At 32.3% G+C, this 26896-nt stretch overlaps 1 protein-coding gene across 5 annotated transcripts in view; it reads left to right on the top strand.

The window, feature by feature from the left end:
* SMOC2 (SPARC related modular calcium binding 2) overlaps positions 1 to 26896 on the top strand; it is a 257220-nt gene that overhangs the window by 182197 nt on the left and 48127 nt on the right. For all 5 annotated transcript variants that reach the window (XM_031937465.1, XM_023503329.2, XM_031937463.1 and 2 more), the window contains one exon: positions 3768 to 3850. In XM_031937465.1, the coding sequence (XP_031793325.1) occupies positions 3768 to 3850 (83 nt within the window). The remainder of the gene's footprint in view (positions 1 to 3767; positions 3851 to 26896) is intronic.

Below are 26896 nucleotides of genomic sequence, written 5' to 3'. Positions count from 1 at the left end.
TTTCTGTCTTTCCTACTGATTCTCCCTATAGCCAGTTGTTTTTATTCTCTTTATGTGGAAAATAATTTATATAATTTTACACCTATTTTATATTTATTCATCTGTGGGTATGTCTTTTTCCCCTAGAGAACAACTTCTTTGAGAATAGGGGCAATTATATAATTGTCTTTGAATAAAAAATATATAGTTCAATTCTATGCCCCATGTAGTGGGACATAGTGCTTAATAAATTAAATTTAAAAAAAAGTTAAAATCAAGCAAGGAAATCAGTAAGACCTTAAAAATGTGAAAGCTAGTTCTCTCTTTTCTTCTATATAAAGAGATGGGAAAATTAAGATGATTTAATTTAGAGATAAGAAGTTTGGAGAGATCACCTAGTTTAACTTCTAATAAGGAAGAAGCATGGTCAGGAAGATAAAGTGATTTGGGTAAAATAACACAGATAGTAAGTCAGATAGCTGGAATTTGAACTCAGCTCCCTGACTTTAGAATATTCTTTCTACTACCCAATGAATTGAAAAATATCTCCTTTGTTTTATGTCAAATGCTAGAGAAATGAAGAATAAAAAACATTTCTGTGAGTACATTCTAGCATTCTTTTCCATTCAAAATGTTTAGATGAAATGATCACCAAGAAACCAAGGCAGTGGCTTTAACACTTGTTTGTGTCTATGTGCTTTGCACATAAAGCATTTAGCATAATATTTTGAACATAGTAGGTGCTTAGCAAATGTTTCTTGATTGATTGGGAAATAATACTTTTAGTTATGTTTTCCAAAACTTCTTAAAGGCCTGGTACAGGGTTCCTGTATAATACCATTCTGTTTTAACTAGAGAGTGGAACTTAGAGAAAAAGTTTCACTTCTGCATACTAATTATAGAGGGAAAATTGTTGAAGAGGGATATCAAATTAATCAAGGACCAGGCTGGTTGCCAGGTACTACATTAGCATGTAAAACTTAGAAACTTCTCTTTTACTCTTTTCTTGGCTGATGGAAGAGTTCATCCATCAGCTATCAGAATCTCAACCATTCTAACCTCTTGATCAAAGCAGCTTCTATTTCTGATTCCATAGGGTGCCTTTCTCACTTGTGATACATGCATAGAGTCCTAAGCATGAAATTACATTGCACCTTGGCAGAAAGCATGGTATCTGATGGGCAACTGGACAATCCAGAAATTTTCACTTTGTCATATACAAATAGGCTAAAACAAACAGCAAGAAATGAGGTGGGGTGGGGGAGAATTCAGTTTTGAGTTTCTATTCAATAAGTCAAAATAACCATGGCCTATATTGTGAGGGTGGGTATCACATTGGATTATAGTAATTACTTGATAATGTTTTTAACCAAAGGTGTGATTTAATTAGGCAATTAAATAGGCAGCTTAGAAATGCAACATCACATATTTGGACATCAGTGTTATAGTTTACTCATAAGTTTTTCCTGTCACTATACTTGGAAAAGTACCAAAAGTATTATGAATGGATGGCTAAATTCCAATCCACAGATCGTCTAATTTAAGACATTCACAATACAAAGATCAAGATTATTACAACTTTTCTCCCTATCAGCCATGCGAATATTAAAAGTAATGGACACCCCTGAGCCCTAGTGGCATCCTCATACCTAATTGATATCAGTGCTTTAATTTTTCAAAGCTATGTAATAGCATATAATACTGCGGTACTTTTCTTTGATGTGGGCTTGTGAGAAGATGCTTTTTCAAAGTGCTGGAGTGATTTGGCCTCTGTTGGGAATTCCATCATTAGTGCTTTCTAGGCATCGTTCCACCTCATTAATTAGTCATCTGTCCATAGTAATGGCAACCTCCTGTCTTTTTGTAGCTCGCATTTCTTGGATTGTTCGTTGTATAGCAAGTCTGACTCTCACAGCTGGTCACAGGGAGCAAGGTTCAATATGGATATCCAATCTGTCCCCCTCCTTTCTTGCTTCTCCTTCTTGCTTCTAATTGAGTTTTTCAATTTTGAGACTGCCTAGGGCTCACAGAGAATTAAATATGGGTAAGAAGATGTAGAAACCTAGTATCCCCTTTAATGATTAGCTTCTTTTAAATAGCTTCTTGGTGAACTTTCTTTTTTCCCTTGTTCCCTGTGTCTCTTAGTATTCTAATAGGAACAGGAGGCACCCTATAAGAAGTGCATTTATACATACTATTTTCACATCATGGATATGTTTTTTTGTCTTATACTATTGAACATTACCATATTTTAAAAGGATATAAGTTAATGGGCTTTTGATTAAAATTTGATAGCTTAGATGTTTGCTTGAGTATATCAGGAACTCTTTAATTTCAAAACTAACATTTCCAAAAGGCATAATAAATTATTACTCACAAAGCTGGACTATGTGAATGGCTATTATGTTTTCTAATATCAAAGAGGCCATTCAGGGTGTTAGGGTAAGGGAGACAGTGAACAAATTTCACTTATTACATCACAATCCACAGAAGGAGTCCCTCATAGAATTAGCCAGAATTATCATGGGGATGTAAGAACACTTAAAGGCAACCCCTTAGGAAAGAAGATTATTTTCCTTTCCTATTATATAGTGGAAAAGAACATTATGGAGGAATATGAACTTAAGATGATCCCTAGTGGAGTAAAATCTCTTATATACTATACATGTACCCATTGTAAATCAGGACAATGAGAAAGGTAAAGTCAGAAATCACATTTCAACATCCCAGCTATGAGTTGTTATAGATTGTTATGGCCCAGTGAGCTAGAAATAACAGAGGAAACAAATGGTATCTAAAGAAAATAGGACCTAATTATTAAGCCAATGCGAGGGCCAACCCAGATATGCATGAGTCCATCAGTAAAACATACAGATTGGAGATGTTTCACAGATTTATTTCGTTAGAGGTTAGCAGATTTGGATGAAAGTTAAACTTTAAAAATGTACTTCTATTGCCTACTCTAATTACATACTAATGATCAGCACCAAAGAAACTGTATATTAATTCTTTCTAGAGCCTCATGATCAAAAACCTGGAAGGTCTCCAAGAGTCTATTTCCATTTCATCATGTCTTCTGTGATGAGTATAAGCCTTGGAAATTCATGCTACCAACATGGAGAATTCAAATTTATATCTTTTTTTCCCACTCCACCACTCAGTCAAAAAATATTAAGTACTTACTGCATGCCAGACACTGTGCTAAATTCAAAGAGATATGAGTAAAGGTATAAATAGTTTCTGCTCTCAGAGAAGCTCACACTTAAACGAGAGAGACAGCATGTAAACAATTAGTGTATGGTATATTCAGAGTGACTGGAAGAACACCGCCCTCATCACATTCCTTATTTCTTACATTTCCACTCATGGAGCCACGTCATTTATTGTTATAATTCTATCCATTAGGGTGAGGTATCAGATCTAAGAAACAGAGAGCCAAATGCCAAATCCTCTTAAAGTAATATGGGAGGAAGGTGTTCTGAATATAATAACTAATCTTTAATGAGACACTGGGTTTCAAAGTATTGTCAGGAGCAGTAGACAGTGTACTGCCTTCTTACTTTTTGGGTTCAACAGGCTTACCACAATTAAATTTTCTCCAAAGAATTCAGGTAATAAATCATGGGCACTGTAACATGAGAACCAAGTGTCATAGCATGTGCTGAGAGCCAAATAAGTGTACACTTTAAGTGTGATCATGTGAGACCTAGATGGAGGCATATTTCAAACTCTAAACTGTTTTTTTTTTCTTTCTTGCCTCCCTCACCCCCATTTCTCCCCTCTTGTAGGTATGAACAGCCGAAATGTGATAACACAGCCAGGGCTCACCCAACCAAAACAAAGGATTTGTACAAGGGCCGCCAGCTCCAAGGTGAGTGTAATAGATGGGTTTTGGCTGGAGTACATTTGTTACCACATTTGGATTCAAGGCTGATTTGTGACAGGAAGGAATTCATCCAAATCTGTCTCCCAAAGGGATTGAACATTATTAAGCTGATTGGCTAGTAAAGCAGTTCTGCATCTCTACTGAAAGAGAGCCTTGAATTCAACCCAGACATGCACAAGGCCATCAGTACAACATAGAGATTGGAGATGTTTCACAGATTTATTTCACTTGAGGTTAGCAGATTTGACTGAAGCTTCCATTTTAAGAGTAAAACATTTGAAAAAAATAATCTAAGTGCAAAGTCATACTCTAAATACAGTGTGCTTTGGATCTTTTTAAAGAAAAGACATGTGTATGCACACACACAGACAGAACCAAAGAATCCATTATTTATTTTGCTAATGTGAGAATGGTAACTCAAATATTATTTTCTGGCTTAAAAAAACTTAACTAAAATTTCAAGTGGCTGAAGTTAATTTTTTAAAATAAAATATGGCTTAGAACTGTCTGCATATCAAATGAGTCTAATTACAAGGTACAATTTGAAATGAAACAGAAACAGTGAATATTAACTCATAATTTTTACCTACATATACTTGAAAAGACACTATGAATTCTGTCTTTTTTCTTAAAAGCAAATATTGTACTCTATGATACACCAAAAATGATTACTGTGACATCTACACCTTTGGTACAAAAGAGGTGGAAAATTCTTTTGGAACCAACAGGGTGCAATTTATGGAAGGTTTGGAGAGAAGCTTTGTGTTCATGGAGCAAATGCATGGGTTTTACATTCTGGGGAAAAACTATTTAATTGAGTCATTCAACAAACAATGTCTATTAGAGGCAGAATTTTCAAGAGATGATGGAAAGGTGGAATTAAGAGGAGTTATTAATATGGATGTGAGAGAGAATGAGGAGTCACAGATGACATATAGATTGTAAACCTGAAGTTTGGGAGGAGGAAGATGTTTTCAACAGTAAGGAGGAAGCTTGGAAAAGGGCAGAGTTTGGGAGGGGAATGATGAATTCAGTTTTAGGCATACTGAGTTTAAGATCTATTCCATAAAAAGGTCAAAATGTCTAATAGACAGTTGAAGATTTGAAATTTAGGAATTAAGAGTGATAAGGACTTTACACAATAGATCTGAGAATCTTCCTTATAGATATGACCATGATCATTGAATTCACAGAATTTAATGAGATTGCCAAACCATATAGAAAACTGTATAGAGAAATAAGAAATAAGAAAAGGACAGAACCTCAGATAACACCTGCAGTTAGAGGGTACAAACCAAATGAAGATCCAACAAAGAAGATCAAAATGGAGCATTAAGATTGATATGAGTAGACCCTAGAAAAAAGATAGGATTACGAAGAGTGTGATTGGCAAAGACAAAAGAATCATGATCCATCTAGAAGCAGATCACTGAAATCAAATGGTGAGTTAGATTAGGATTCCAGATTTACAATTGAAAAAGGATGACATATTTAACATGTATAGGACTGCTTGCCATCTGGGGGAGAGGGTAGAGTGAGGGAGGGGAAAAGTCGGAACAGAAGTGAGTGCAAGGGATAATGTTGTAAAAAAACAATTACCCAGGCATGGGTTCTGTCAATAAAAAGTTATAATTATGGGGAAAAAAAAGGATGACAGAGGTCATTGGCCTTAACCTTTTCATTTTGGAGAGACTTTAAAAGACTGGTTCAATGTCATACAAATAATTTTAAGTCAGAATTTTAATCAGAATCTTTGGACTCCAAATACAATATTCTTTCAAATGGAATATCTTGCCTCTAAATAAATAAGATTCTCTACAACCAGGCAAATTAGTCTTTCAAAAATAATTCCAATATTGTATAGATATGAAGTCAGAGACTAAAAAAAAAATGCTTTAAAAAATATTCTCTTCCTTTTTACAATTTCCTAGAATACTTTATCTAGATTTCTTTTGTCTTCATCAGACATCCTTATATTCTAATTTATACTGATTGATCTTCTCCTATCCCCCTCCTCAGATATAATGTAACCTATTTTAGTTCAGAAACAGTCATTTTTATCTTTTAACTACAAGTACATAACACATAGCTTTCCACATAGTACTTTATAAATATATATGGATGGATGAATTTTAAAAGGCTATAAAGGAAAAGGCTTATGCCTAAACTATTCTATTTTTCTTGTGTTTTTTTTTCAGGAATTTGCCTTTAGTATTTTTGTTTTGTTTTTAGAGGAGTTTTTTATTTGTTTGTTTATGAAGCTTTTTAGTTTAAGGATTAGAGAATTTTTTAAAGATATACAATTAAGAGGGTATTTTCCTAATCATAAAATGGGTGCCTCTTTTCTTTCCTCACTTCTCTTGTTTTTTATCTTTGTTCTCTTTCTTTCGTTCCTTCCTTCTCTTTCCAATCTTTTCTCTCTTACTGGTGATTCATTCTCTTCCTCTGTCATCTCTATTCCTCTCCTGATTCTCACATCTTCATCCCCCTTTTTGTCTCTAAATTTATTTTCTTTATTTGATCCCCTTCTCATCCCTTTCCTTCCTAATCTAAAATGTTATACCACAAAATGTTGATTTCATTTGAGCTGTCTATTATGTGAAGTTATTTAACATCATTAAATTCAGCTTTTTCCATTTGTACTCTTTCCCCTTCCTTAGCCTCAGTTTTTCAAATATTTTATGCTTATTTGAATTTTCAAGAATTCATTTAAGTAAGAAAGGGAATTTATGTTTTAGTTATATGAATTAGATAAATTAGTTTGATTTCCTAAAGGCAGGGAGTTGATTTGCATTTTGTCACATGGGTATATTGTAGTTGAGAGAACTTAATATTTCCACTTTTGAACAAAGCAGATGTTTCCTAAAAATATAGATATGCTCTGATGGGGAGGTGGCTTTCTGAAGAAATAAGTCTTGTTGAGTATATAATTTTTGTTGGCTTAAGTAATTATTGGTCCAGAAATGTGATTCTTGTTAAAATTTTGAGAGAAATTTCCCATTCCATATGTAATATTTTTGCCAGTGAAAAGAAAAAAAAATTATCTTTGATAATTAAAGTTCTATAACATATATAAATCTTATATGATTATATAATCCATATCTATCTATCTTTCTATCATAAGTTATAGAATTTGCTCTCAAAGAGGTGATTTGAAGAGACACCTGGTTTCAAAGGATTAATCATTCCTTCAAATATTAGTATTGAATAAAAAGGAAATCACACAGGAATAATGCAATGATTATCACCAGAATCTGACATTTCACCTTCAATTGCAAGAAATGTGATACAGACTTAGTATATTGAGATATTTACTTATATGACTTGTTACATTATGAAGAAATGGGGAATGTTATCCATTCCTTTTGTGTCCAGCAGCCTGGGGACCCCAATTTCCAAACTAAGAGCGATGTCCACTTTGAGAAAGTGTCACTTAATACTAAGCATAAGTAGTAGCCTTAAATGAGATGAAAATTCATCTGAAAGGACTTCCTGTAATTTTCATTGCTTCCCTGCAATTCTTATTTCCATCTCACTGTTAGCCTTAGGAAATAGATGAGAGATATGATTCTCCTGTGTAGTACTATATCTGCAGGTAGAAGAGATATGTTAACCTGCATTAAGATAATTATCCTTATTTTTAACTTTTTCTAAAAATGACTTGCATATAGGCTGAATCAGTAACCTGATACTCTCTCTTGTATTACCTGCAGCTGGATCAGGTTAACTGTAACTATTAGAGTGATACATTATCTCTATTATTTTAATAACCCTTGAAAAGTCAGAATATTATATATTCATGAAACAATAAAATTACCTCATTTTATTCTTTTGTAAGGGTGATATATCATAAAATTCTTTGAGATGGAATATGAAAACTTTGGTTTTACATCAGTATTATTTTTTAAAAAAAGGATGACTCCATTGTTCTCTTCTATTCCTTGTTGAGACTGGTATTCTATTGTTTTAAACAGAAAATAACATATTTTTCAAGGAAAATGCAGATATTCTCATTCTTTTTTTCCCCCTGAGGCAATTGAGGTCAAGTGACTTGCCCAGGGTCACACAGCTAGGGTTTGTTAAACATCTGAATTCATATTTGAACTCAGGTCTTCCTGACTTCAGGCGTAGTGCTCTTTCCACTGCACCACTTAGCTGCCCCTAGATATTTTCATATTTTTCTTAAGCTCTGAATTGCTTTTGAGCTGTCTGGAAAACTGAGGGAACAAAAATAGGACATTCTCTTTCTAAAAATTGAATTTCCAGACATGAACATTGATATTTTTCATAACTTTATAGATTTTGGTTTTTGAAGCTAAGATATATAAAGTCATTCATTTCCTCCTAGGCATTATGCAAATAATGTTACTAGTTATCAATAAGTTAACATTAGAGACTGGACTTGTAGGCACTTTAAACCATCAATTTAAATAGAATTCTTATATATGTGAATAATAAGACTCAGATTTTAGTAACTTAATTAGCATTTCCTAAGCACTTAAAATATGCCAGAAACTAGGCTAAATTACTGGAGAGTAAAAAGGCAAAAAAAAAAAAAAAAAAAAAAAAGTCAAGTGCTTTTGTATACAAATAAAATGACTATATTAGCACATTTTAATTTCTTTTTTTTTTTAGCAGTATATTATGTAGAAAATGATAAATCATTTATAGCAAAATTCAAAGAAATGTGATTAGGTGGTTTCTCACTAACTCATTACTACTTACTTACTTAAGAGAAACAAGACAGAGAGTAGATCTGTAGTTTCATTTTTAAGGGGAACCCTTCAATGAGTAAAGAATTTCTATCAATGCAGGTCTCTACTTTCTCTGCAATTCAAAGTATTAGTGTTTCCTAGAAAAGAAATGTTGGATATTTGTGTAACTCTTCCAAGTACAAATTGAGCCAGATTAAATGTAATTGGGAAAAAATAAAATACAATAGAACACAGATAATGTAAAGATGTGATCTTTCTAAGTTAATATACTATCCATGAGGATCTGGACATTCAGGTAGTAAGTAGGAGAGATAGTATCAAATTCAGTTCAAATAGCTCCAAATCTAGGGATATTTCTATATTTCTTTTCAGAAAAAAAAGGATTTTAACTTTTTGTTCCCTTAATTTTTTTTCCATGAGGGCAGGTCTAGAGCTGTAAAATAGATAATAAAAGAGCACTATATCCATACAAGTATATCCCTGGCATGAATAACACACAAAAACTTCATACTTAATGCATTTTCTTATACATAGTGGGTATCAATAAATATTTATGAAGCCAATAAGCATTTATTAAATACCTAATATGTTACAGGCACAGTACTATGAGCTGGACATACAAAGAAATGCCAAAAACATTCTCTGCCCATAGGGAATTATTAAATCCTTTATGATGATTCCATTAGGGTTTAATAAGTTACTTAGGGACTTATCTTTTCACCTCTTCCCTTTGAAGTCATCGTTAAGGATAAGTGGTCATATGATGTCTGCTGAATTGTCTCCCTCATGAAACTGTGAGCTCCATGAAGTTTGGGACTAAGTTTTTGCTTTTCTTTTTATTCCTAACATTTAGCACAGTAAGTTAGTGCTTAATAAATGCTTATTGGCAAATGGACTGAGTGACTTGTATTTACCTATGCTAGTTTCTTGTGGTTTAAAGCCTGGCCTCTTTCAGACTTAATTCTTTCTTAAATGGTCCCAACCCCTTTCCTTTTGAAATAATTAAATAAAACATATATATGTTTATAAAATATTATGCATGAATATGTTTAATTTAGAAGTTAAATTCATTTTTATATATAAAATATATAAAATGTTCTCAAAGAAGATCAATAGTTGTTTCATACACTAAGTAATTTGAATTAAACAATTAAGCTAACCCATTGACAAAATATGCCACAAGGAAAGAAAAAAAACTCCCAGATAATTATTTTACTTTAATATATACATATATTAAAGTATATATGTATATATATATAATATATAGTATGTATATAAAGTATATTATATATATTAAAAAGTATATTATATATTATATAGTATTATACTATTAGTATATAGTATATATATAGTATATAATATAACATTATATACTATTATATAGTATATAGTATAGTATTATATAGTATATTATATAATATATAGTATATTATAAAGTATATTATATATATATATATATATATATAAAGTATATATATGGAAACCCCCTATTTCAGATGTCATACCTATAATTGTGTCTGAAACAGAAATGCTCATTTAAGTTGTAGTCAGCAACAACCAGCGACCAGTATTAGAAACATCAGATGTTAGTATTGTGTTTCCTGGATTTTAGATGTACTCTTCAGAAATAGCTCTTCTCCAAGTTTTTCAAGTCATAGAGACATTCAGTAAAGTCTCGCCTGAATTAGAAGAATGAAGCCACATTCTGCCTGTAATAAGAAAAAAAAATATTACTGTTAAACCATCCTAACAAAGATGCTGTTGCCTCACTCATACCTTTAATGAAAGCCAGAGTTTTGAGGCAGCAAGAAATCATGTTATGCTAACTGTGGAAAGGTCAGCTTATGTCTGTAATTGTAGATGTTTGTGAATGTCCTGCTCATAAGCACTTAGTCACTTTGATTATTTGGAGATAATTATCCTTATTAGGAAAAAAAATTGCATCTTAAAATAATCATCTCATGAACTTCTCAGTGAGGAGAATGTCTCCAAGGTAACACAGCTAGAATTTGGGTAAGTGGCTACTTCCGGTCATATTAGGCTAATGAATTTTCTTCTTAAAGGGTCAAATCTCCATTTTCTATTGCTTTTATTCAGACTAGGGAGGATACTGTTTTCCAAGTTAATCTGGCAATATGTTCAGAAAGAAATCGCACACAGCTCACTTTTTCTTTTTTGGCTGCCAAATATTTATTCACATCATATGTAGAGGAGTCAACAATTTTTTTCCATCTTACACCAAATTGACAGTAAATGATGATCTGATCTTTGGAGGCCAACATTTTACATATGGGAAGAAAGATCCTGTCTAATGGGTTTCATATTGAAGAACAGATCATTTACTGTGTTTCTTGAAGCCTGTTCTTCTAGTCCACACTTTGACTTTCCTATGGACACTATCATCTGCTCCGAAGAGAACTCATAACATTGAAACTTATAGATATAGCAGCCTAGATTTGCTGAAATATATTGAAGTCCTATCTCCTCAAATTTACTTTCTTCCTTTCATCTTTACATGAAGAAATCATAAAAAGATAACTTTTCCCTGCTTACAAATCAGTGTTTGTCAAATATGTTGCACACTTCTCTTGTTATAAATTAAGCATGTCGAACCATGTTTTTTTCTTCTTGCTTTCTGGTTAAAGCAGATTATAATTTACATCATTATTTTGAGTAATATTAATTGACTCTAACTAGATAATAACTTGAAGGGTTAACACACAGGGCTTAGTACTAATTAAGGGATGCTTGAATTTCTAACACAGGAAGGAAGCCTTATTTTTTCCCATTAAAACAGAAGTTTTTGTCTAGTTTGATGCCTTGGACTCCTTTAGCAATCCAAGGATGTTCATGAATCCACTCTCAGAATAATGTTTTTAAATATGGAATAAAATATATAGCATTGCAAAGGAAACTAATTTATATTGAATTGTAATTCTCAAAATATTTTTTTAAAGTCATGGACCCCAGATTAAGGGCTTCAAAGGAGAATTAAGTTCATTATTTCTATTAAAAATTAATATTCTTCACATTAAAAGACTTATAGACTAGCAATGTGACTTGAGACAGTGATGCCATCAGCATCCATATCTCTATTCCTCTCTGCTTCTTTTTAACTCATAAGAATAGGCTAGTCAGATAAAGGAACAATAGCAGAGGTTCACAGAGCTGTATTTGACATTTGAAACTTCAAGAGTTCAGCTCAGTTAGCTGATCTTAGTTCTCCTTGGGATAATTTAGAAAAACCCTACACTAAACAACCACCAGACAATTCTTAACATAGCATTAATAGTGGAAGGTGCAAGATCCAGACATTTATCTGACTAATAGCGAAGTTAAAATTAGATTAATTTGTTTTGGTTTGAATTTTTATGGCTTACCAAATGATTCATAGTGAAAAATATAACTTGAGGGTGTTGATTCCCCCTTGCCTCACCCTATCCCTTTTTCTGTAATGCAGTCCAAAATAGTCAGCACTAAGTGATACCACTAGAGAAATAGATATTCAAATCAACTTTTTTATTGATATTTTAACTCATCTTACTCTGAAATTACTGAAAGAAGATGTTTCTTTTGTAGCTATTATTAATTACTGATCTTTATACAGCTATATGTATATAAATACACATATATATCATATTATACAATAATATTAATATGATATGTTATAATATATGTAATAGTAACTATAATAAAAATATATCATGATATTATACAATTAGAACCCTTACCCTTTTTAAACATGTCACATTTTGAATAATCCTCAGAGAGATGGATTAATTTGAACCAGGCTTGATTGCTATTCAGTGAATGGTTGGAGGTGATGAAAAAAGTATTCACATGTAATGGTCAGACTTCCAGTAGAATCCCTGAAGGAGTAACATGCTTTCAGGTATCTTTGTGCACCCTCCTGCATAGCAATAATCTCTTCCAGTCACATTTCTCTTCGACCCATAATCATTATGACATCCGTATGGATCAATTAGTAGTGCTAAATCTTCCTCATCCTCTATTAAAAAAAAATTTAGACCCTGCATGTATTCAGCTGCTCATCCCCCTTGGAAGGAAAATTATATTTGAAAAACTTAACTTTAAAATCTAATAAACAGTCAGTATACTTAATGGCTTCCTTAGAAACAACAACAAAAATTTGAAATTTGATGAAATGATCTCAAATAAATGAAATTCTAGTTTCTTAGAATACTAGTAGGCAATTTCAGGTTTAAAAAAGTGAACAAAAGTGAAATGCTAAAAGTTCCTCTTTAACTTTTAATATAATACTTCAATAGTTTTCTACCTACTTTCAATATTAATTAGTCTCTGTTCTAGCAGCACAAATGGATACTTTAGTTGCCCCGGGCATAGTTTAAGATGATTTCCCATGAGACAATTGGATCCTGAATAAAATATCAGATTGATTTATGCAAAGGATTCTGTGACACCTAGGAAAAAAATTCAGTATTTACTTTTACTCTAAAATGAAATTAATAGCCAGTTTAAAAGTTTATTCTGTAGTCTTAGAGGTTCTTTTCAAAGTCATAATATGAGAATAATCTGAGATGGCAATATTTCATCAATTAATGTTTCCAACTCCTGCCTAGTCCTACCCTCAGAGCAAATACTGAGTTCACAGATATATTATTAGTCTGCAAAAGTTTAGTCTGGGTAAGAGAACAGACTGTTCTGTTTCAGCTTGGGATGTGTAACCCTCAAAGGTACTATTAATGTGGATGGCACAATTCTTTCTAAATGGTGCTGGCAATAGGGAGCTTTTATTACTTCATTGCTTTCACTAATAAATGTTCTTGAATTTATGCACTATATATGTGTATGTATAATTATAAATATTTACATATATATATATATATATATTAGCATCTTACTAAGGGAAGAGGCAAGTTTTAAAAAGTTAACCCCAAAAATACAAAATCATGATATGTGTTTATATTATTATAAATGTCTTAAAGATAATATTATTCCTTCGAGTAGAAGTACAACTGGTAAAGTGAAGTACCTCTAGAATAATGAGTAATTACTAAGCTTCTGTCAGAAGTGGACACTACTACAAGTAGTAGTGTAGTAGTAGTGTGCCTCAAAGTTTAGTTCTGGATTTCATGTGATTTAGTATTTTAACCCCCCAAAAATTTGAGTGATGAACTTAGAACATACTCATTAAATAGGCAGATTCATGACATTACTAACATCTTAGAAGAAAAAACAAGAATCAAAATCACAGAGGCTTTTTAGTAAAATAGTATGATTTTTGAAAACAAACTAAGGGATGAGAGGCCTTCATTTTTGAGGCCTGTTCTCAGTTTTGCTATCATTTGCTTGATCTTAAGAAAGTCTCTTTATCTTTCAGTTTACTTTTCATCAAAATGAGGTTAAAATAAATGAACTCTCAGGTTTCTTGAAACTCTAAAATCTACAATTCTGCTTTGACAAATGAAAGATGTGGCATCTCAGATGAGTATATATGAAAGTATTCTTAGGTATAACAATTAAATGAGTAGTAGACTGAATTTATATCCCAGAGATTTTACACTCTAGATGAAGCAAGAGAAAAGGGAAGAAAAAAGTAGAAGTAGGAATCTTACATGTTAGGAAGAATAAAGACCACAAAACCAACTCCATAGAATTCGTAAAGCCTCCTTGAAATCCTGATAACAGTGATATAGCTAATTTATGGGAGGTTACAGTCAAAGCAATGGAAAAAGTCCTAGGAGTCATAAGGAAACAACAGTTAAATATGGAGTTTATCATACTATGTTATTGCAAAAAAAAAGGGGGGGGAAGGGGACAGGCTACTGTGTTGTAGCAATAATGTGCAAGAAATGAAAAGTGATAATTCTGTTATATTTAACAAGATATTGTCAAAATTTTGTTAGTGTATTTGGTTCAACATTTTTTTTCCCTCTCAGTCTACTTATTAGGGGATATGGAGAAACTGGAGAAATTCCAGAGGAGAGTGGTGGGAATTGCTAATGGGTTAGAAAATGGAACCAATGGGGAGAGGGCATAGGAGTTAACATTTTTCAGTAAGTTAAAATTAAAGGGCAAGTGAATAACTTTATACAGTTATATCAAATATTTTTGTAGGGAATGTGCTAGAAATTGGTCTTGATATAAACTTGAATCTTATAGTGAAAATAATGCTGAATTTGCTGTCCCAGGATTTACATTTTTTCCAAGTTTTAGTTTTCTTGCATGTAAAAAAACAGAATTAAATTTAAAAGATTTCCAAGATCTATTCTAGCTCTAGATTGGTGACCTCTTATGAATCTACCAGAGAGACTTGAGTTAGAGCTAAGGAAACACTGTGCTACCAAGGGATATTGGAGAATCTTTCTGCAGATATTTAACATTTAAAAAAAATTGTTTTAAATGTTCTTTATGTCTAGTAGTTAAGAGGTACATGAATGGATTTCTTGTGGTTCTTTTTATTAAATATTTGAGAAAGCTGATTTCTTTCCTTTTTTTATTGAAGGGATTAGAAATTTGAAATTAAGGGGAAGCCATCAATTGGGAAGGGCTGAACAAACTGTGGTATGTGAATGTAAGGAAATACTATTGTGGTATAAGAAATGATGAGCAGGATGCTCTCAGAAAAAACCTGGAAAGACTTCCATGTGGGGCAGCTAGGATAGAACACCAGCCCTAAAGTCAGGAGGACCTGAGCTCAAATCTGGCCTCAGACACTTCACACTTCCTAGCCATGTGACCCCGGGCAAGTCACTTAACCCCAATTGCCTCAGCCAAAAAAAAAAAAAAAAAAGACATCCATGAGCTCATGCAAAGTGGAATGTACTAAGTAAAAAGTAACAGCAATATTGTAAGATGATCAATTATGAATAACTTAGCTATTTTCTGCAATGTAATGATCCAAGACAATTCTGAAGGATTTATCATAAAAAAAATGCTACCTATACCCAGAGGAAGAACTGATTGTGTCTGAATATAGACTGAAGCATACTTTTTAAATGTTATTTTCCTTGAGGGTTTTTGGGATAGAGGAAGATCTGAGAAAAATGATTTTCTTTACTGATAAATTAACAGAGAAATGTTATCAACAACATGCTCCTTAAATGACAATTATAATGCTTATGAATTATCTAAACTGCCATGGCATTGAGATTAATGGTATCATAGTGATAATTCTGATACTTGCATAGATTTGCAGTGGTTACAGTATATACTTCATCCACCCACTGCTTTGACAAAAGTCTGACCAATCTTTTTCTCAGGCTCATAGCTTTGATTTGAATAGAAGGGACTGCTGACAAGATGGACACCTAGGTAGTGCAATGAATAGAGTGCCCAGCCTGGAATTCAGGAGGAAGACCTGAGTTCAGATTAAGCCTCAGACATTTACTAGTTGTGTGATCCTGGGCAAGTCACTTAACCTGTTTTTCTTAGCTCCTCATCTATAAAATGAGCTGGAGATGAAAATGACAAACTATGATCTTTTCCAAGAAAACTCAAAAATGGTCAGACACAACTGAAGTAATTCAATAATAATTGACAAAGTGTCTTCCACCCTTTAAGTTGGAATTATTTACAATCCAGTATCAACTATTTCATGATACCACATTGTAAAGATGAAGGGAAATGAACATAATGAAGGAATATTCAGGGGACCAATATGATTGAAGCAGAGAGACAATGTTTATGTGTGTGCATATGTGTGTGCACACATATACACACTATATATGGATATATATTAAGGTTAGTGAATTGCTCACAGAAGTCACTCTTGTTAAAAAAATATTTATTAACAGGTAAGAAATGGTGAACTATTGGGAAATTTGCAGTTCACCAAAGGAAAAAGGCTATATATATATTTTTCAATAGTTTAAAGTGTTTTAAAATTTTAACATGGAAATATGCTTATTGGAAAATATGATTATAGTACAAGATAGATCTGGAAATAATTGAATAATTGGATCCAAAAGTTTTCATTGTTTAATATTGACTCAATACATTCCACTTTCCATGAGCTCATGGAAGTGTTTCCAGGTTTTTCTGAGAGCATCCTGCTCATCATTTCTTTTTATCCTATTAGATTAAAATAAAAGTCAACTTCGTGAGTACAAGATTAATAGAGCCAACATTTATGTAGTACTTATCATGTGCCAGGCTCTATGCTACATACTTTATAATTATTATCTCATTTGGTCCTCACCACAATCCTGGGAGGTAGATGCTTATTATCCTCCTTTTATAGAAAAAGAAACTAGTGTCTGAGTCAGAATTTGAATTTTAGTCTTCCTAATTCCAGGCCCTGTGCTCTATCCACTATGAAGCCTAACTCTCAATAATTCAACCAATAAACATAAATATATCTGTTAAATACTTATTATAAGCCAGGCATTGTACTAGATATTGGGAATACAAAGAGAGGAAACAACAATAACAGTTCCTGATCTTAAGAAGCTTATATTCTAATAGAAAAGAAAACATGTATATGTATATACGCATATATGCCAGAAGATACAGAATATATGTAATATAGATGTGACGTAACTTTAGAAAGAATGATACTGGGACCAATGGTACATGTAAAAGCCTTCTAAAGGTGATGGCTCTTGAGTAATAGATAAAATTTGACTTTATTTGGTCTTCATTTGGAAATATGTGCACATTTTAGAATTTCATTTAATGCATGAAAATATATCTGCTTAAAGACAAAATGTGGAAGGCTCTTAAAACCTCTTTATTTTAGTTACATAAACTTCTACTATGCTTCATTTTAAAGTCTATTCCTAACTATTGTGTGTATTTTCAAAATAACAAAATGGAAGTAAAACTATCTCTAACTTAGACTTTCAGTATGATTAATTCAGACTGACTTTCCCCACAATGAATGAGACTTTATTGTTACCATGACTAAAATACAATTAATGCAAGAATCTTTTAATTCACTTTATAGAATTGTTTCTTTGAATGGGTAAAATAGGCATAAAAGCATAGCATTATAGAAGTGGAGAGAAATTTGGAAGGTCATTTAGGGTTGCTAGTTTTCTAAACCACACCTAAGCTGAACCAGAAGATGAGAAACTCTCTGTGGTTTAAGATTTCCAGGGAAAGAAACTTCTCAGCCTCCTGCAGTAATCTATTTTAGCTTTTGGTGACTAGAAAGTTCTTTATACCTCACTCTTCCCTTTTCTTTTGGCATTCTCAGTGCCAGGACTCTTTTTTGCTGATTGTTTGGGTAAGCTATATTCTTAATTTTACTTTTCTTATTCTGTTTTCATTATAAATGAGAAAAGATAGCACTTAATACTCTGCATACAAATTTTGTTTGTAGTTATAAAGAATTATTTGATCCAATTTTAAAAACTATGTATTTAATATTTTTCCAAGATAGAAGAGTATAAACTCCCAAAGGACAATCAACAAACATTCAGTATATTGAAAAGATTGTACTATGACTTCTACATGTTAACATATTATTTCATCATTTAGTTATTTATTCACTTAATTATTTTTTGAGCACTTAAAGCTGCTTTGGGGATATAAAAAAATGGAACAGATCTGCCCTCCTAGAAAGTTTACAATTCTGTTGTCCTCAGTGCAATGCTAGAAGTGATAAAGTCACATTTCAGATAAATAAGCTTAGGAAAGGAGAGAATTGATCATAATTAAATATTCATTCTACATCAGAAAGTACTGTTGTGGTCTAATTCTTGAAAGATATTTTCCAGAATTTGTGCCTGTTTCAGGACTATCTCACTCACTCACAACCCAGATAGCTGAACTTTCTGAGTTAGTGGTCTGTGGGCAATGTCTACTCAATTGTACATTCTGAAATGTTTGGGAGTGAAAGTGAAAAATCACTTCTCCACTTGAAACTCCAAGGGGGATTGAGACAAGTGAAATCCATTTATCTAAGTTGGATATTGGCCAGAACACTAGGGTTGATGCTTCTAGAGTGGAAGCAGGACTAATGAAAAGGGAACAGCTGATAGCAAAAATTGAGTTACTTTTTCCAGATAACTTAATTCTATAAGAATTTAATTGGGCACACTGATGTATACCTAATATCCTAATGTTCAGACTGTATTTCAAATTATACCAACTCTCCTACTTGACCAGCTGATGGTAGTGAGGGTTTCACAAGCTTGTTTATAATGAACAACAGGCGACCATAGCAAATTCTAGTATGTTTTCCCTGCAGGGATATGCCAACATGCTTAAGTTTTCCTTAACTCTCTTTGGGCTTGTCATTTGTTTTTCTTAACTCTCTCTGGGCTTGTCATTTCAAGGGCAAAGTTTCAGAAAAATCCATCGTTCCTCCTTCCCCCATCCATCTTTCTTTGACAGAGAAGGATTAACTGACTGTATTTCAGATGCTAATTAGCTTGCAGAATGTCCTGAAATAAATTGTTGGAAAGCTAGATTTAAAGTTTCGCTTTCCCTCACATTCTTCCTTTCTGATCTACTTGTACTCTCTCTTTTTAAAGTCAATCATCACAGAATCTGATTCACTATTGTGGTGTGCTATACTAATCAGAGATTCCTTAAATTCAATATTTATGAAAAGTTAATCCAGGAATTTTTGGAGAAACATGAATTGTGCACAGGGTAATATGATTGAATGCTTTGGCAGGCTTTAATTATGCTATTGTAATCACCATTTTATTTTTTACCAACTTAATGTAAATTAAATTTCTTGCAAGCTTTATAGAAAACAAAAAACAAAAAACCTTGTATTTTGTTGAGAAAAACCCAGAAGTAGTCAGATTCATGTATTAAAATACAACAGTATAGGAATTGTATCTTTGTGAACTTTCAAATAAAGGGTATATAGAGTATTATAGGAACTGTGGTTATCTAATGCATGTTCCTGCATTCTGATAGAATATCTTCCCTTCTTAGTAGGGGCAACAAACTCTTAAGAGTCAGGAAAATGTATCAGTGGTTTGATGGAGTAAGCTTTGCTAATACCCCCTCTTTATTCTTGGGTCCTGCATATTTCATTTTCATACTTTCTACCAAATAACAATCATCTAATACACTACTATGTCATTGCTAATTAATCAATCATCATGGCACTTCTACAGATGGAATATGTATGCTTCACACATGGAGAAGCTGAAATAAAGAAAAGATTAAGACATTCACCTAGCAACATGTTATTGACAGACTAAGACAGAATTGCATTTCCCCACCTATTATTCAGAATTCTATTATTCAGAATAGAACTGAGGTATCACTGATTGGCTATATTCAAATACCAGAAAGGTCATTAAGTGGAGACTGATAAATGATAATTTTCCAACTCTTTGGAGAAGAAAGAAAGGAGAAATGGGTAGAAGCTATTTTAAAATAAGAGAAGTTAGATTAAATAAAAGGACAGACTTGCTAGTCTTGATGGCTGTTGAACATTGTTAATGGATTACCCAATGAAGTTGCCATATATTTTCTAACTACCTTTACTAATAAGGTTCATTGTCACAATTATTTGTCTAGAGAGGGATTTGGATACAGGAAAGTCTAAAAACTTAGGCATAGGCAAAATTTCATTTAAAGTGTTTTTTTTTTTTTTTTTTTTTTTTTTTTTTATAATACTGATCCTTCCCTTCCTTGCTTTCTTAATCATCATCTTTTATTCCTTGTGGCCAAAATATCACGGTATAGACTGGAGCCTGCCTCTGAAGCCTCTGGAGCCTGCCTAGAATTAACAAGGCCAAGAAATAGAATACAAACTTTCTACTCAGAAGCATTTCCTTAGAACATTTTCACAAAGATGTCTCAAAAAAGGCATCTTAAAGGAAAAAGGCCATCTGAAAATTCTGTAGGAATTATTTCAAGATCAGAGTACAAATTCAATCCTCAAATGAAAAGATTATAGAAAGGAAAATGAATCAGTTTTTTGTTTTGATCTTTCTCTTTTATAATAGAAAGTACAATACAATGATACAATAGAGCAATTGTAAAGTAAATGCTACTAACATTGAGGTGGCATAGTGGAGAGAGTATTGAAGCTGAGGGAAGGCTAACTGAATTCAAACTCAGCTTCAGATACTTGCTGGTTGTGCAACTGTATACAAGTTACTTAACCTTTGTCTCACTTTCCTCATCTGTAAATTAGGAATACTGATGACCTATTTCCCAGAAGATAATGATGGGACCTATTTCCCAAGATAAATAACTTTTAAGTTATTATAGGATTGTCTTCAGTCATTATTTAAATATGAAACTTTTGATTAGACGTTTGATGATGTCCCTTACAGCTTTGGATCGATCATCCTAGATTAATTAAAAGTAATTAATTAAAAGTACATGATAATGTAGTCTTCATTTTCAACATACACTTATTAATCTGAGTAGTTTACATTTAATGAAAATTAAACTCAATAGAAAAATACATGAGGCTTATAGGAAAGCCTTTAGCCCCCATGGATGCCAGTTGGGCATTTTATTGTCTGGTTCCATTTAGTTTTTAAATTAATAAAATAATGCATTATCTTCATTGTATAAATACATACAAAATAAAATATATTATGTGTATTATATATGTTCAAAAATATACACATGATTTTTATTTTTAAATTCATATACATATTTTAAAAAAAGACAAAAAATTCTGTCATTGAAATGAAGAAATAAAATAATTTCTTATCTTTCTCCTTTTCAAATGGATGTCTTGTTATGAAAGCCAAAGGCCAATCACTTCAATCTTATTCTAGTCAAAAGTATTCATACCTCAGTTACATTGCAATATAAAGAATAATATAAGAAAATGTGTAATTTCCCCATTGTAATTTCTCAGTTTAGTAACTGTCCTGTATTTGACCTGTAGTTTTGGTCAAAGTTTTTATCTAAGAGTTTTACATTCCATCTTCCTCAAAATACTATGCATTCTTGTACTTGGAAAACCATATCTTTCAGGTTTCTTGTGATCACTGCTGAAGTTCTTTGTTTAATAATAATTTGTTCTAAAATATTCTCTCCATTAAAACTTTGATAAATGAAACAGTTGATCAACTTCTATTTCTATTAAAACATGCCAGTTAAAATACACCTGAACTTTCTTTTCAGTGGCTTGATATTTGAATGATTTTAATTTTTGCTTATAAAATTCCTTTTCTACCATAATTTGGCACTTTGACAGAGAAAACTAAATATGTTGTGTCTTTAGCAAAAGTCACATGTAAATAGGAATTACTTGATTCTTATTTCAATCTGTGTATTTAGGCTATGTTTGAGTGATGCAGTGTGATGGCTATGAAATGTAATTTATCTTTAGAAAAAAAAATGACAGTTAATTTGAAACTTTATCAACTACAGAAATTGTCCATTTGGAATTAGGATGTAGGCTTGGAATTGCATCAGACATCAGTCTTATTGAAGATTATGATTTATTGGGACCCTCAAGTCCCGTCACTCAGAATGACTTCATTGATTATCTGCTATGTAAAGAACATTTTAAAAATACAGAAAGTTAAAAGGAAGGAAATTGGAAGCATAGTCCCTGTAGTCAATCAGTTTCCAAATTGATAAGAAAGATACGAAAATAACATGTAAACATATGACTGTTTCAATATTTCAATGTTTTGATGAAACTATGATCTCATTGGTATGTAGTCTTTTTATTGGTTCAGACTGCAATACAATACATTTTATCTTGTGTTATTTTAACTGGAGTCCTCTCATAATTGCTCCAAAGAACAGCTACTCTACTCTTATTTGCAAGATGACTTTCTCTACTCTTTTTTACATTTCATGTGTACTACTTCACATTATTCATCAATAATTTCTCATTTGAGCAATATGATTGGACTGCCTCCTTTTCTAAGCATATTTTCCTCCTTATTTTCATATCATTTCTTATGTACAAGTTACTATCAGTAATATACCGTAGCCTACATATGCCCACCATATGCTTCTTTTGCTCTTTGGGTATGATTACAAAGTAACATTGACAGAAATTTATATTCAAAAAGTTTAAGACATTTCACATACATTTTCTAATTTGACCAAGCAATGTGACTTTCTTTTAAATATATTAGAATGCATTTTTTTAGAATGTTAGAACCATAATGGATTTCATCCATTCCAAGCCCTATGCTTTACTAATGTTAAAATTGAAGCATGGAAGGGAAAAGTGATTTGCTCAATACACAATTTCAAAAATAATTGTGTCCTTCTAAATAAGTCCCTTTGAAAATCACATTTTCATCCCTAGAGGGCTGCCAATTTATTAAAATCATTTTAAAAACCGCTCTTCAGAATCGGCTTCATTAGATGCAGAAGAGCCATTTTATTGTCCTCAAAAGATAAATAGTGTAAATTATGGACCTTTGAGGATTGAAATGAATTTTGGAAGCAGCAAAAACACATTTCCTAGGAGTTACATTTGAAGAATAAAATAGGCTTTAAAAAAACACATAGAGAGGCACTAGATGGTGCAGTGGATAAAGCACCAGCCCTGAAGATGGGAGAACTTGAGTTCAAATCTAGCTTCAAACATTTAATATTTCCTAGTTGTATGACACTGGGCAAGCCACTTAACCCCAATTGTCTCACACACACACACACACACACACACACACACACACACTCACACACACAAACACACACACACACACACAAGTTTAAAAAAATACACGCTCTATAAGTTTTGGTTAAGAATAAGGAATGATGATTAAAAAATAATAATTTATGTTTGTACCATGTACACCATCTCTGAAAGCTATCCTAGTATTTATTGGAATAAATTTCTTAGTATATCAAGTTTGAAAGAGACAGCACTCTAGACAGCACTCTTGCAGAAGTCCAAGAGAGATAGTTAAAATCATTCCCATGACTTTATAACAACATCTTGCATATGAAAAATCTAAATAAAAAAATCTTTGCTCTTTGTTATTTCACAATTCATGGTATGCTATTATGTTTCCTATTCTTCAGTGCTTCAACCGTCTGCATTTGCAGTTTTTCTAATTATTTCAGTGAGAAAGCCAAAAGTGTTATATATATATATATATATATATATATATATATATATATATATATATGGATATACTTTGGTGTATATATATATACACCAAAGTATATCCAGTTGTCTTGTAAACATTGTAGATCTTCCTATTAATTCAATCAAAAAAGATCTTTTGATTGAAATTTTAAAAAATTAGTTTTCACAGATTGATTGTATTAGGCAGTTTGATCCCCTAACTTGAGATAATTCTTTGTCACAGTACTATATAGCATTTAAAGACTTCCCTACTTAAAGGGATATCTAGAAGGAGATAATTTCTTAGTTTATTACTATGATTTTTAGAAAGTTATTTTTCATACTGCATCAAGATCTCTCTGTAACTTTTATCCACTCATTCTAGGTAATTCTTCCAGAGAAAAATGGAATAAGCCTAATCTATCTTCTACTTGATAATTCTTCAGACATTTGACATCAGTCATGTGTTTAATCATGCCCACTATGAAGATTTTTTTTTATTGCCTTCAACTTTAATTTTTTTAAATTTTGTTAGAATCATAGATAATGCTAGCAGAATATCAGAATTAAAAAGATAGATCATTGTTTAAAAAAAAAAATAAGTTTGGCATCTAATGGTACTGTAACATTTCCCAAAAGTCAATCCAAACCTTAGCCTTACATTCCTACCTGGAATAGGATATTATTCCTATTCCACAACTTAGAGTCTATTTTATCTATTCATCATATCCACCCAAGATTATATATTTATAAAATATACATATATGCATATATATATATATATATATAAATGTATACATGCAGAGTGTCCCACTTAAAACTGCATTAAAACTTTTAGGACACCCTACACATTATAACATATTGCATTGTATCATATTGTAAAATATATATATATGTATATATGTATGCATATGTTTATACATATATGTGAACATATACATACATATATGTATGTTTGCCTAGACATGCAAAGATACAAAAGAAGTATCTCATATATACTCAAACATTTATAGCAGCATTTTGCTAACATGAATGAATTGAAGGAAAAAAAAAAAACACCTCAGAGGACATTCCCATTAAATGGAGAATGGCTAACTAAATTATAGTACCAGAATGTGTTAAAGTATTATTTTACTATACGAAAAGATGGCTGGCTATGATGAATATAGAAAAACATGCAAAAATTTATATGAAGTGGTATAAAATAAGCAGAATCAAGATAACAATGACTACAAAAGTATAACTGGCAACGAACAACAAAGTATAAATTGAATGTTGTGCAATTATATTGGCCAAGCTTTTCTCCAAAGAAGAACTAGGAGACTATATTTATTTCTTCTTTGCAGAACTGGGAGATTGTTGTTGAGGAGACTATGGCTATAAACTCGGCTGATATATTGGTTGGTTTTGTTGAATCATTTTTTTTTTTCCATTAACGTCTCTTGTTTTTTCTTCTTTCTTATAAAAGTATCAGCTTTTTGGGGGTAGCCTTCCCTGTCTTTCTCTGTTCTTCCACAGAGAAACACATTAGGAAATAAAGATAATGTAATACAAAAAAAATTCAATAAAATTTTAAATAAATGCCCAAGACAAACAACAAAAATATTGGATAAATAAATTTTAAATTTGGCAAGAATCAGATGTGTTATTTAATCCAGTTCCTATCTGAAATATAACTCTTCCCCAACATCTATTTGTTGCAAACAAACAGAACTTATAGCTTATTTATGCCAATGCCATTCTCTTGCTTTTCCAAATGTTTGAATAAATTACACAATTTTCTATGAGAATTCAGTGATTAAAAATTCAACAAATATGTATTAATCCCTAATCTACTACATTCAATATAATGGTTTTTGTACTAAAATTTAGTGGACTCTAATGTCTCTGAAAGAGACAGTGAGACTGATGACTTTACACTTGCCTCATTTAAATCTAATTCACTGCAAATCAAGACATCACCCTATTAATATCATTAGTCTCTTACAGAACAAAGCATGAACAATAAACTTTCCTAGCTCTAATAAATTATTTTTGCTCCTATGTGCACATGCATGTATGCAGGCACACAGACATGAACACACACGTGTACTTGCATGCACATGGGCACACACAGTAATGTTTAACAGAACCCAATTATAATGGAATTTTAGCATATAGGATCTCTCTTTACATGCTTCCAAGTTGTATATTATGATCATCAGAAGGTGCTGACTCCCTCCTCTCCAACCCTTCCATACACTTATAAATTGCATCTTCTACTACCTGATCTGTACTATTCAACTAGTAGCTCTGTTCCTTACATCTGTTCCTTTATCTTTATTTAGTATAGGATTTGTGTTGTCATCCAATCAAATATCATAGTTCTGGCCCTTATACCACTAACTCCTCCCACTCATCATTTAGTTGCCCATTTTTGTTTAAAACATAGTACACAAGGCTTTAATCAAAATGACCCAAAGCAAATCAATTAAAGTGCATCTAGAGCTTTCATTTTTAGTTCCCCACATCAAGTCTTCAATCAGAAATTAGAGGAAAAACTTAAAAAAAAATTATCCTGAGGAGCTAGAAGGGTTTTTACCCTATGTTTTTCTCTACATTCATTTCTGTCTTGGTGGACTGGTTTCTAAAGGCAACCCCAGTTGCAAAAACAATATAGCTGTAATCATGATTTCAGGACCAGACAATTCGTGGTTCCCTGATATCTAGCTATTTCTCCTTGCTTCTGGTAAGTGCATTTAATTTCTAGTCCATTAATATCCTTAAAGTTTGAAAGAGTTCCTTCCCACTTCCCATCCCTGAATGACGTTTATTAGTTGAACAGGCAGAAGTATAAACCTTATCTCTCTCTCTCTCTCTCTCTCTCTCTCTCTCTCTCTCTCTCTCTCTCTCTCTCTCTGTGTGTGTGTGTGTGTGTGTGTGTGTGCGCGCGCGCGCACACACATGCTTGGAGCTCAATGAGGAGGGATCTGGTCTCTTATTCTACTGAGAAAATTGATATTATTTTAACTCCCTTTTCTCTATCTCAAAATGCTTGCACATTATCTGTTAATTTACCCATCCAGCCTCAAATAATGAGATGGTCTTCTCCTTGTCAAGACTTTATATGTGCCCTCCTGTCTTTTCTTTTGTGTCAAAAGAGAGTGTAGAAGACTCTTTTGAGAAGACAATGCAAGACTATCTATCTAATAATTTCACTGTCCTGTGCCGTCTTCTCTTTCTATACTCTCTTTTGGTGATCTGACAAGCTCTCATATATAGACAGATGATTCACAAATGCATATATCCAACATATTCTCCCCTGAATTTCCATCCTGAATCACTACATAACTGCTATTTAAACATTTCTAACTGGAT

The sequence above is a fragment of the Sarcophilus harrisii genome, chromosome 4 (genome assembly GCF_902635505.1).
Source record: "Sarcophilus harrisii chromosome 4, mSarHar1.11, whole genome shotgun sequence".
Classification (NCBI taxonomy): domain Eukaryota; kingdom Metazoa; phylum Chordata; class Mammalia; order Dasyuromorphia; family Dasyuridae; genus Sarcophilus; species Sarcophilus harrisii.
Note: the sequence above shows the minus strand (reverse complement) of the source record. Positions and strands in the feature narration are given on the sequence as shown.